Below are 12,854 nucleotides of genomic sequence, written 5' to 3'. Positions count from 1 at the left end.
AGCCGGTGATTGGGTAATCATGATGATGATGATGTACTTAAACCGGAAGTTTAGTTCCTTTCTGTGCAGGTAAAGCGAAGTTAATTATGATCTGAAAAGCAGCACTGTTAGTCTAACACACATGCTCCCTTTTATTGAATCATTAAGAGTCAAACCCCGTTATACTTACTTTTGATATTATACAGATATCCCTAGTTAATCAAACTAATGGGATTGTTAGTTGGAGTTCACATTATATCTAAATAAAACGATGACGTCATCAAACTCTTATAAAAAATAGGCACTCAATAGGTTTTCCAACAAAAATAATCTTATCTTCATAAAGTATAATTACTTTCAACCATGTTTGGATTCAAACAGCCTATGCGATATAATACCTGATCCTTTCATTAAGAGGGGTTAATGTCTTCAAAGTTAATAGAAGGTTTCCCGTTTAACGCATTAGCCAAGAATTACTCGTATCGTGTGTCAAGTTGGAATTAAAGGAGACATGCCGTTTAAAGGTCGTAACGTTATACATATGTAACGGGAAAATCAATGAAATATATCTAACACTTACCTATGCCTATGTATGGTATGGTAAATAAATTTTAATCTAGATAAGTATAATACGTATCCACACTTCCTACAGAGATAACATGTTTATGATTTTATACTTATGAAGTTGAATTTTCTGTCTTTGTTTTCGATGATTAAGTCGGTATATTATGCAAGTAACTTATCAAAATACAAACACCGGTTTTATGTTTCTCTGGAATATCCGATCTTCGGAACAACCGATTTTGACGGGTCTCAAACAGGCAGATCTAATCTAGAATGTGCTAGTGAGTGAAGTATACCTACATAATAAAATTTTAGGTTACACGACAATTATGACAGACGTCGGGATGTGGTTGAACGAGACAAGTTTAATTACCCTTCTACTTATCGTAGGTACGCGCAGGCAATCGGGAGGGAACGCACCGCACCACCCACACAGCCACCGCTCTAAACCGTGTGCGGGCGAGCGCGGGTGACATACGGGTGTGTGGGGTGTCCCCCGCCTCATACCCCGCTTGCCATCTCAACCTGTCGCGGACTATAGCTACCTTCCTAGGCTACGAATTATGAATCGATAAGTAAGCAATTTATAACGATGCCGTATAATTAACCTATGTATTATAATATTATGTAGTTATATTATGATTCCATACCTTTGATTTGCGACAGGCGATTGTCATCAACGTCGATCTCGAGCGGGTACTCCGGCATCCATACCGTGAACCGCGCCAAGCCGGTTGTAAGTGCCGTACTTGACTATCACCGACGCGTTGGAAGAGCCGCGGATTTCCGACCCGTCAACGTAAACTGAACTGCACGATGACGATACCTGTGTATAAAACAATTATATAAGACAAGAGGCCTATAGGTTTTTGGCTGCTTGTCCACTGGTGCGGAAAAGAGAGGAGCGGAGCGGAATTGTGCTCCGCTTTATTGCCGCAACGCTCCTGTGGACAAGAATTTGCGGACTAGTTTAAAAAATCATACATTTTAACGCGGAGCGGGGGTAGTGGAGCAGAGAAGCGAAGCAGGGCTAGTTCCGCGTATGGGAAAACACAGTATCTTTAAATCGTGTAAGGTCGATGATCTTCGTCAGCCCTAGCACAGACTACGGTCTATTTTGGCTGCAAATTGCTAACACGTCTCAGTTTTTATCAAGTGATTTGGTCTAAAAGTATGGTGTAAAATGTTCACTTTTCATTAAGTCTATAAAATAAAATAAAAAGTCCGTAACTCCGCTCCACATTAGTTTCTCGCTACGCTCCGCTACCTACCTCCGCGTCTATGGACAGATACAGTCCGCAACTCCGCTCCGCATCACTTTCTTGCTCCGCTCCAGTGAACAGGCAGTCTTAGACGAAAGTCGAGAGGCCAAACAAATGAACTCAAGGGGACCTTTGTTATTATTTAAACTAGCCAAGTGCACCCTATGAGAAGGGTTTATAAGGGTTATTTGAAAAGATAAATGATCAAAGGTTATTGGATATTTGATTTTAACACTGCTGAAATTAAACTAAATCAGTCAAACTCGACCTGCCCCCCGATTGTGTAAGAATAACCATTTCATGGCTATCGCAATCGTCAAGAAATTCTGCCCATTGATTGGTTGATTCGCTGTTTACATTTTTTCACAGCCAATCAAAGGGCAGAAATTCTTGACGATTGCGATAGCAATGAAATGGTTATTCTTACACAATTGGGGGGCTGATCACTAGAGTTACTTAAATCTACCTGAAGTTCTGAAGCTTTCAAATCACGATGCCACGCCCGTCCGGCGTCCATTCATATAAAATTAATTTCCACGTCGTTATCACTTAACTCATCCTATTTTTAACTTGAAAAGCTACACTTGGAATGCTTGTATTAGGAATATAGTCTTTGTAATAGGAATCAGAATTTAATTTACGCAACTGGACCATAAAAGTAAGTAATTCTGCCAGGAAAACCTGAGATTGCTGCTTGATAGCTGTTTATGTTATGTAATTTTTATACAGGTAATAGGGCCAGGAATCACCTACTGTCATTACGTAAACAGTGCCTCGGAAAGGTCTTTTATTTTATGCAAAATGCCCGCCTTTAATTTGTAATAACGACGGAAGCTTTCGTTTCGTAATACAGTATCCACCACGATCGTGGTTTGGGGTAACAAATCCCTCGGGGCGCTCTGTCTCTCCTTAAAGTAACGGTTCCTAAAATCCTTTTTCGTAAAAGGACGTCTTTTATCCTGAATAATATATCTAAATATGAGATCTAAGGATTAACCATTAGTCTTAATAACCTTTGATTTGGTCTAAAACTACTGCGGTAATAGGGACTATGGGGCACTTCAAATAAATTTATTATTTAAGTAGGTATGTGAAAATGATCTTGTTGTATACTTTATTGTCTGATAAAGCTAAGTATCAGAGCTTATAATTTTATGGCAGTGTTACGTACACTTTAAGGAAATTTCTAAATAATTTTTAAATACATAAAATCATCAACAATATAAAATTCAAAACAAATCCCGACTATTATTCAGTCCACGGTATCATTTTTCTGTCGCTTGGTGTATTTTAATATTGTACTAAGTAGGCACATTGGTATTTATGAACTCGAAATTCTCCTACTTCATTTGACATCCCACTCGATACGATAGCAAAAAAATAACAGATCCTCAATTTTTTAGACGTAACTGCCACAACTGTCCGTCGTGATTATTATTATTATTATTATTATTATTTATTTATTATTTAACTAGAACGGCCATAAAGCCAATTACACTAATTAAAATACGAGTGATATGGTTACACCAACTAAGTAGTGCTCAGAACACGTCCATGGTTTTTCTTCATTGCCACAACGCGTTGTGTACGTATAGCATGATAGCCCACGATACGAATCTTGATACCTTTAGCTTACCTTTCTGTGATACCACAACGCGTCGTGAGCGTTTTGATTACAGTGACTACAACTAGTTGTGCTTGTGCGCTTTTTTTTCGCTCAATGAGCGTTTTTGGTCTTTGAACGTAACAAATCCATTGTATTTATAAGCCAGTCTAGGGACACATTACTGTTATCGAAACTACTTTGAAATTATTATTTAGGTATCAGAATCTTAATCTTACCTACCTACTTTGCATAGATAAAAATTAAAAACTCACTTTAAGTACACTTTCGTCCTCCGAGTGGCAGGAACTCTGCAGTGTGACGTCAGCGACCTGACCTGCTTGAGATACAATCAGCACCTTCATCGCCTGAGAGACTTGACGCCCGGTCAGCACAGCCGTGTTGAGGACCTCCCAGTTCTACACAATAGGTTGTTACGTATGAGAGAGTTATAGGTTGACTAGACGTGACCTCCTTCACATGGATATAATTTGTACCTACTTACTAGATTTGTTTTAATCCCGTGGAAACTCTTTGATTTTCCGAAATAAAAGGAGCATATGTCCGTCTTCAGGATGCAAGCTATCTCTGTACCAAGTAGATGATGGTAAGGTGTTTAAAATTTTCGTGGGAACTCTTTGATTTTCTGGGACAACAAGTAGCCTATGTCCGTCCCCGGCATTTAAACTAACTGTAACTTTCGTCAAAATTGGTTAAATGGATGGGCCGTGAAAACGTAGCAGACAGACAAACACACTTTCGCATTCATAGTCTGGATAATAATTTGAGAAGCGTTAGATCAAATATTGGAATTTTCCCAAGTAATTTAACTTACTTAGCCTTGCTGGGACTACTCCATTTTTCTTAAAGCAAATTACTTTTAACTCAATTTCTACCAAAATTCTCTTCAGTATTAAATTGTTGGTTATATAATTCTCTAAAGACATTTATTACTTGCCGTAACAACAGCGGTATTAAAACAATTACAAACGTTTACATTAAACAGGATCAAACAGACTTGGCAAATAATTCACAATTGATCTCAATTACCAAGAATTTGAGCCCAATGAATATGGTGATGGAATTAGTATTCTTAACGACAATAACTAAAGCACACAATTAATTAACGGCCAACGGCTTTATCAAAGGCGTTGTCCTACCTACTTATTAAGAACACGCAATAAGAGCAGTTACTGGTATCTTAATTAATTGCTTACAACTGAGGAGCGTTCATCTATCAATGACAGATATAATATTAAGGGTGCATGTCCACTGAAGCGGAGCGGTGCAGAGATGTGTAGAGTTGTTAACGGAATAAAAATATCACCCTATTTACCGACAATCTCCGACAACATGATTGGTCTGCTCAACACATACCCGCTCCGCTTCAATGGACAGGCTCCCTAAAGGCGTTGCATACTAAACGAGCAGTAATTCTGGTTAATCGCCACAATCTATTGTTATTAATTACAGGGGGTAGTGTAATAGATAATAGTAATCCACATTATTGTAACATTTTGCGTTTTACAAAGAGTAATTCTGCTGATTTTCTTGTCGGCTCTTTTCAGCAGAATTGACTTTCCGGTGGTAGAGTTGAGACTCTCGTACTCTAAAAAACCGGCAAAATACGAATCAGACTCGCGCACCGAAATTTTTTTCGTCATTTTGCACGATAAATCAGATACTGTTATGCATAAAATAAATAAAAATCTGTTTTAGCATATACAGGTAAAGCCCTTTCAACTCCCGGAAAACTCTCCATTATTTTTGAGCACCAAATGACTGTACCTAGTGAATATCTAAAGGTTTAGGTATCTCAAAAAAAGATTAAAATGCATTTCGATATGAAGGCTTCATTGATGCCGACCCACGCCATGATATATTCTGTGAAGGCAATAATATACTCTGCCGTTAAATTTTAAGTATTGTTCGCGACAGGTCGACATGGCAATCGGGGTATGAGGCGGGAGGACGCCCCGTACACCCGCACGTCATCCGCGCTATGCCGCATTGGGTTAGCGCGGGGGCTGTGCGGGTGACGGGGCGTCCCCACCCCGATTGCCATGTCGACCTGCCGCGAACTATATTTAATTTTGTAAAATATCCATTCATAACTGTTATTTTAGTGCCTTTAGATTAACTACAAAATGGACCGTCTACATAGAATTCAAATGAAGGAAGTTTTATCTAATAGGTAGTTTGTCTTTCTGTTAGTTCGCCTTGCTCGTAGGAATCCCGTGTAACCCATTCCGAAGTCGTCCAACTTCGTTCGATTTGCTAAACTAATAAACTCGTAGCGATTCATATCGGACGAAACATTCAGAGAAATATCCGCTTCATTGGTTTCTTGTTTTGTACTAGTATAATTCAAATATTCGTGTGGCATACGTTTGGGCTTGATCAGTATGTTTTCCTGTTCAATTTATTTAAGGCATATTTTCGGGTTACAAAATTCTACGTTTTTTTTTGCAGAAATAAGTAGGGATCTATTGCATTCGTTTCCCTTAAGCTAACTGTAGCATGCTCTTGGTACTCTACTATAATGCTATACCTAACTGTTTTGAAGTAGGTACCTACCTACATTTTTGTCATTAGTTTTTTAGATTTTTAAATAAAGTAAGTTCTTTAGTTTAAATATCTAAATCTAGATTGATTTATGCTAAAACAAAGGTTCACACGACTATCAATAGGTAGATGGCATTGTAGATGTGCATGCAGCTCAGTTACTTCGTTAGTCTCAAGTTTTATTTGAACTACAAGTAGTCTTGTAGCAAACGCCTGATGCAGTGCTCTCGACACCTAGTTGCCTGACGTTTATCGTTTTCTTTATTGAGTTTAAATTTGGACCAGATACCAGGAATTTTGGGACCGCCACCCCACGTCCATGGTTTTGTAAATCTATTTTTGTAGATCGTCAGTGTAATTTTTAAACTTTATTTCAAACAAAGTTCTGTCTATCAGCATTTCTTATTTATATTTTGTTAAATAGATAACGCTTCGCATATTATTTTTGTGATTTGAGGTAAAGAAGGTAGGTAGTTAATAACATTTAATATTATTAATTTAGTGTCGTTTACGACGCAATTTCCTCGAAACCTGCCTCTCAGAATCCTAATAAAGATGCCATTATTGCACTGAAGGAAGCCCCGTTTGTTCCATTAACCAAGATATATCTTTCGGAAATAGGAATTAATGCCTTCTTACAAGATAAGTATTGCCTATATTATGTAGGTACATATAATGGACCATTAGGGGACAAACCGGTCTATATTATTCTTCTTAATGAGAATCTAATTGATAGATATACTTGAACGTACCTTCGAAATTGGAAGTACGGCTTGAATGTCGTCCTTTTCAATATCAAGTCGGGTGTTAACTCGGTGTTCGTGAGGGGTTTCTTCCGTGGTTGAGGTGGCACTTGGTGAAGAGGAAACCTTGGCGGACCAGCTAATCCGCGCAGTGCCGCGACCTGACTCTCCTTCCGAGCCCTCCGCGTCTCCCTCGCCCTCGGCTCCAACTTCTACCAACCAGGTAAGAATTTCTTCCCAGCCTGGTCCACCAGCTCCACTACTCCCTTCGACGTCTCTGTGTATTATAAAATAATAATATAAAGGAAAAATAAAGCTTCTTGGCGCAGTGGAGTATGCTCTGTAGCTTTAGGTTATAAGCGGGAGCCTCGAAAGTCCTACCTACATTTAATTTCCGACTGGGTCAGAATCGAAATTCATAATTGAAACGTGGCTGAGGTCAAGCTGTAACACCAAACGAATAGCGATTTAGCATTCCGTTTAATAAACTGCAATACATCTTCCAGGTTAGCGTGTTTCCATCTTATCGTCATTTTCCATCAGATGCAGTCAAGCTCTTACCTTGTCATAAGAAAAAAAAACCGGCCAAGTGCGAGTCAGGCTCGCACACTGAGGGTTCCGTAGTACAGTCGACATTTTGCACGATAATACAAAAACTATGATGCATAAAAATAAATACATATGATACCCCACTTGATATAGTATCTTACTTCAAATATTGAAAATACTAATTATTAGACCACAATTTAATTTTTTTTGTGTGATCTAACCCTAAATTCACGGTTTTCAGATTTTTCCCCTAAAGCCAGCTATAAGACCCACCTACCTACCAAATTTCACGATTCTAGGTCAACGGGAAGTACCCCGTAGGTTTCTTGACAGACAGACAGACAGACAGACAACAAAGTGATCCTATAAGGGTTTCGTTTTCCTTTTGAGGTACGGAACCCTAAAAAAGATTAAGAACTGGTAAACTACATCATGTCTAATATAGTATGCTTTCACAAATAGATTTCCCAGTGAAGTACCTACTCCTAAAGTAATACTCAATTGCAGTCAGACAAAATACAAATTCAACATTTTATACCGAATGACATTTTCAGGATCTACGCGACTGAAAATCCATTATCGTTGTAAACAAATTCAGTCTTTGTAGGAATGACAATACTTTCCCGCTTCCGGATAGCTTCGTCCGCAGTAAATCCTTGACCCAGTTTTCATGGTTATTGAACAACTTTTATACGTAACGTAAAGAAAGTATAAAAAACAAATGAGAAATAATTCTACAGCTGTAGGTATACATTACTTTTTACTGTTCAAATAATTTTGGTTTAAACAATATTAATTGTAATACCGTGTAGTTACCATACCATGCCTATAGGCATAGAAAGTACCGATGTTTTTTTTAAATTTATCTAATTAAGCTTAGATACGTACTTTTATAACCGTCTTTCTTTTGAATGAATTGTAAGAGGTTCATTTTTTAATACTAAAAATTCGAGTGACGTCACCAGCATCAGGCACGCCATAAATATGTCGACCGCATTTCTTCTATGTGCCCGATGCGGCTGAATCTATCACAGTGCACATCTTGCGCCTCATAAGGTTCTTGCGAGACGTCATCACAGAAGACTTTTGCCTTGACTGCGTTCTTGCCTGGTGGTAAGTGATTATGTACTTAGTTTAAAATGGAAACGGACTAACTTGAAAACAAGGGTATGGCAGTTTTTTTAAACCCATTATCCATTTCAGTTTCTACACGGTATTGTACCAGGACGCTTTGTCGGTAGGGTAGTAAAACCTCCCACCGGACTAAAGGCAAATTAAAAATTGCATAATATTACTCAATTATTGCCTCTGCCGGGCATCGAATCCGAGACCTCCCATTTATAAGACCACAGTGCTCACCACTCGCGCTTAGGGAGTTCGTCAAAAAGACTAATTTAGTAAATTCTCACACTGTCGTAAGTACCTACCTACCGTTAGTAATTTTTGATTCTGGGCCAAAAGCCACTTAACCAACTTTAACTTTGAAATTCAAAATGTTAAGTTTCATTTAGCGACACAGGCGCTTTGCCAATCTGTTTCTTTGCAAGAGCAACGTGCTTTTCGCTTTTAACCAGCAGAACTGTGTGTTGAACTGTATTATGGCAACTCAGAATTTCTAAGTCAGTCGTTGTCTGTGGTCTGCACTAAGTGCAACCATGCTTTTGTCGTGTATCCTAATTATTAATAGAAATAGAAATTAAAGTGTCTTTAATATAGAAGGCTGAAGTTTTACTGGCTACAAGAATCCTCCAAGTACACCTATCATGGTTATGGACCCAGGTCACGCCAGAAGAAATTAAAAAAAAGAAAAGAAAAGAACGCCACGCCGCGAAATGGAGGAACACGACAAAAAGAACAAGTATGGCGTCACGCCATTTGCCGGCTCAAATTATAGTAACTGGTTGTTTAGAATAAAGATTGTATTGCAAGCGCAAAATCTATACAGTTACGTATTTTCGTCAGAATCAGAAGAAAAGCCGGATTCTACGAAGGAAGGAAAATGCATGGACATTCTGGTCCAATGCATTAGTGATACTCATTTGGAAATAATCAAGGAGTGTAAAACGTCAAAAGAATTATTGAAGAAACTTGATGATACTTTTGCAAGGAAAGGTATAGCGTCACAGTTAATTACAAGAAAAAGATTGTTAACCCAGAAATATGATGGAGTGGAAGGTCTTGAAAACTATTTCATTGTTTTTGAAAAACTGGTAAGAGAATTAAAAGAATCGGGCGCTCAACCTAGTGAGAGTGAAGTCTGTTGCTACATGTTATTGGCTATGCCTCCGGCATTCCAATATGTAGTTACGGCGATAGAAACCTTAAATAGTTCAGATATTACGTTAGAATTTATTAAGAAAAGATTATTAGATGAAGAAATTAAAAGAATAGGTTTTGGAACTCAAGAGGAGAGTGATGCATTTATATTGAATCAAAGAAAGAAACAGAATAATAAGAAATTTAATAATTCGCCAAGCAGCAGCACCAGCAGTTTCCCATTTAACTGTTATAATTGCGGGAAGCGGGGCCACCGGAAGGCTCAGTGCCGTTTTAGAAAAGCACAAGGCTCAGCTAATATTGTTCAGAAGGAAAGAGAAGATGAGGTTTCCTTTATGACATCTTCAGAAGCATTAGTAACACAGGAAAGTTCCAGAAAAATAGAGTTTATAGTTGATTCTGGGGCTACGGATCATCTGGTTAACAAAAGAGAATATTTTAGTAGGATCGAGAAGTTAGAGACCCCTATTAAAATTAATATTGCCAAGGACGGTGAGGTGTTAAATGCATATGAGTCAGGTGTTATTTATACAAAGGAGGTTAAATTGAAAAATGTGCTGTTTGTGCCAGACCTGCGGTGTAATCTGCTGTCAGTAAATAAAATTGAAAACTCCGGATTTGGGATAACCTTTGAAAATAATAGGTTGACTATTCACAAGAATAACAAAACAATACTAAAAGGTAATAAAATAAATAAGTTATACAGATTAACCCTAAATTTGAAAGATGAAGAATTATGTGCACAGAAAGCTTATAGCATTTCAGAAACTCAGAATGATTGGCATAGAAAACTTGGACATGCTTCAAAAGGAAAGTTAGAAAAATTGAAGTCTAGAAAACTAATATCTTTTGAAAACTCAAATAAAGAAATATTATGTGAACCTTGTTTAAAGGGAAGACAGACTAGATTGCCATTTGCAGAATATAATTACAAAAGTAAGAGAATTTTAGAAGTTATTCATTCGGATTTGTGCGGTCCAATTAATCCAGCGACATATGGTAACAAGAAATATATTTTAAGTTTTGTTGATGATTACAGCCATTTTACAACAGTCTATTTGTTAGAAAGCAAAACGGAGGTGCTACAGTGTTTCAAGAAATATGTAAATTTGGTAGAAACCCAATTTGATAAGAAAATATCTAGATTTCGGTGCGATAATGGGAAGGAATATGACAACATAGAATTTAAAAGCTATTGCGAAGAAAAGGGAATAAAAATTGAATTTACAATAAGCTACACACCCCAGCAAAACGGGAAGTCAGAAAGATTCAACAGAACTGTTGTAGAAAAGGCAAGAACTTTATTAGCCGACACAAGTTTGGAAAAACAATTATGGGGAGAAGCGGTATACAGTGCTACCTACATAATTAACAGAATTCCAACCAGCAGAGGTGTCATACCTGCTGAGATTTGGTATGGTAGAAGTCCAGATTATTCTAAAATAAAAGCCTTTGGTACTGAGGCATATGTACATATTGGCAAGGAGCACAGAAATGGAAAGTTTGATGTGAAATCAAAGAAGTATTACATGGTTGGCTACTGTGATAATGGATATAGACTCTGGGATTCCGCGCTGAAGAAAATTATTAGAAGTAGAGATGTAATATTTAATGAAAAACCAAGAAGTAACATGGAAACTTTTACATACATAGAAGAAGATGACTTACCATCAAACTTGCCATTGCCTTGTAGAGAAAAGAGCCAGCAAGATCAATCAATAAGTAGTACTGAGAAAAAAAGTACAGGAAAGACATCTACCGAACCTTATCAAGAAATAAATGATACAGAAAGGGAACAGAGACAAAGAAAAAGACCAGTATGGTTAGAAGACTATGAGACATTCCATGCTGCATACATTTCTCAAGAATTTATAAATGATGAACCAAGGACATTACAAGAAGCAGTGGAAAGCGTAGAAAGTGACAGATGGAAAGAAGCAATGGATAGCGAATTGCAGTCACATGAGAAACATCAAACATGGACTATGGTAGAAAGACCAAAGGATAAGGAAGTCATAGAAAGTCGATGGGTATTTCGAAAGAAATCAGATAATAACTACAAAGCCAGGTTAGTGGCAAAAGGTTTCCAGACTTCACAATATGAAGAAACATATGCTCCTGTTGGAAGACTCACAACGTTAAGGTCATTGCTTGTAATTGCAAATCATGACAATCTAAAGATAGAACAGTTGGATGTGAAAACTGCTTTTCTCCATGGCATACTTAAGGAGGAGATATACATGAGTCTACCAGGTCAGCATAATAGTGAAAAAGTGTGCAAACTTAACAAGTCAATTTATGGCTTGAAGCAAAGCCCAAGGTGTTGGAATAAAGTATTCCACGAGTTTATGTGTGCAAACAACTTCAAGTGCTCAGATTATGATAGTTGTTTATACTTATTACAAAACGAAAATGGTGAGATAAGTGTGTATGTGTTTCTGTACGTGGATGACATTTTAATTATGAGTGCATGTGAAGAGAAAATTAAAGACCTTAAGTTTAAACTAGAAAAACAATTTGAAATGGTTAGTTTGGGTCAAGTTCATAAGTTTTTAGGGATAGAAATAGAAAGAGAGTTTTCTAAAGGTATGATTAAAATTCATCAGAAAAGTTATATAGAAAAAGTTCTTACAAAGTTTAACATGAAGGACTGTAAAAGTGTAGCTACTCCTTGTGAAGTTGGACTGAAACTAGAAAAACCAGAAAGTTATACTTGTACCCAGCCTTACCGTGAGTTAATTGGGTGTTTGATATATTTAGTTATTTGTACTAGGCCTGATTTGTCTTTTGCGGTGAGCTATTTTAGTAGGTATCAGAACAATGCATCCGATAAACATTTTACCTACCTGAAAAGAGTTCTGAGATACTTAAAGCAGACGGCAAATTATGGATTAGTGTATAAGAATAAACCATGTAAGAATGTAGCCGAGGGATATTGTGATTCTGACTGGGCAGCTGATGTTGATAGAAAATCAGTGTCAGGTTACTGTTTACTGTTATATGGAAATATTGTACAATGGTCTACTCAAAAACAGAAAACGGTCTCTCTTTCAACTGCCGAATCAGAATATATGGCTCTAAGTATGATAGCACGGGAATCAGTGTGGTTTAAAGGACTTTTGAATAATCTTGAAATTCAATGTGAAAGTATAATTATTTTTGAAGATAACCAGTCTTGTATCCACATAGCTAAAAATAGAGAAAATAGCAAAAGAGTAAAACACATTGATATAAAGCATCATTTTATTAGAAACTTAATAGAACAGAATGTTATTGTATTGGTGTATATTAACACTTCAGAACAAGTTGCAG

At 37.3% G+C, this 12,854-nt stretch overlaps 2 protein-coding genes across 3 annotated transcripts in view; one reads left to right on the top strand and one right to left on the bottom strand.

The window, feature by feature from the left end:
• Positions 1-12,854, top strand: part of LOC117996707 (glycolipid transfer protein-like) — a 162,531-nt gene that overhangs the window by 37,374 nt on the left and 112,303 nt on the right. The gene's annotated exons all lie outside the window — the stretch shown is intronic.
• The window catches only part of dtn (transmembrane protein 132C dtn), a 113,273-nt gene that overhangs the window by 12,948 nt on the left and 87,471 nt on the right, over positions 1-12,854 (bottom strand). The window contains 4 exon segments of the mRNA XM_069509365.1: positions 1,194-1,278; positions 1,280-1,369; positions 3,684-3,827; positions 6,726-6,993. Coding sequence (XP_069365466.1) covers positions 1,194-1,278; positions 1,280-1,369; positions 3,684-3,827; positions 6,726-6,993 — 587 coding nt within the window.

This window comes from Maniola hyperantus, chromosome 3 (assembly GCF_902806685.2).
Source record: "Maniola hyperantus chromosome 3, iAphHyp1.2, whole genome shotgun sequence".
NCBI lineage: Eukaryota > Metazoa > Arthropoda > Insecta > Lepidoptera > Nymphalidae > Maniola > Maniola hyperantus.
The sequence above is the reverse complement of the archived record's forward strand: the minus strand, read 5'-3'. Positions and strand labels throughout refer to the sequence as shown.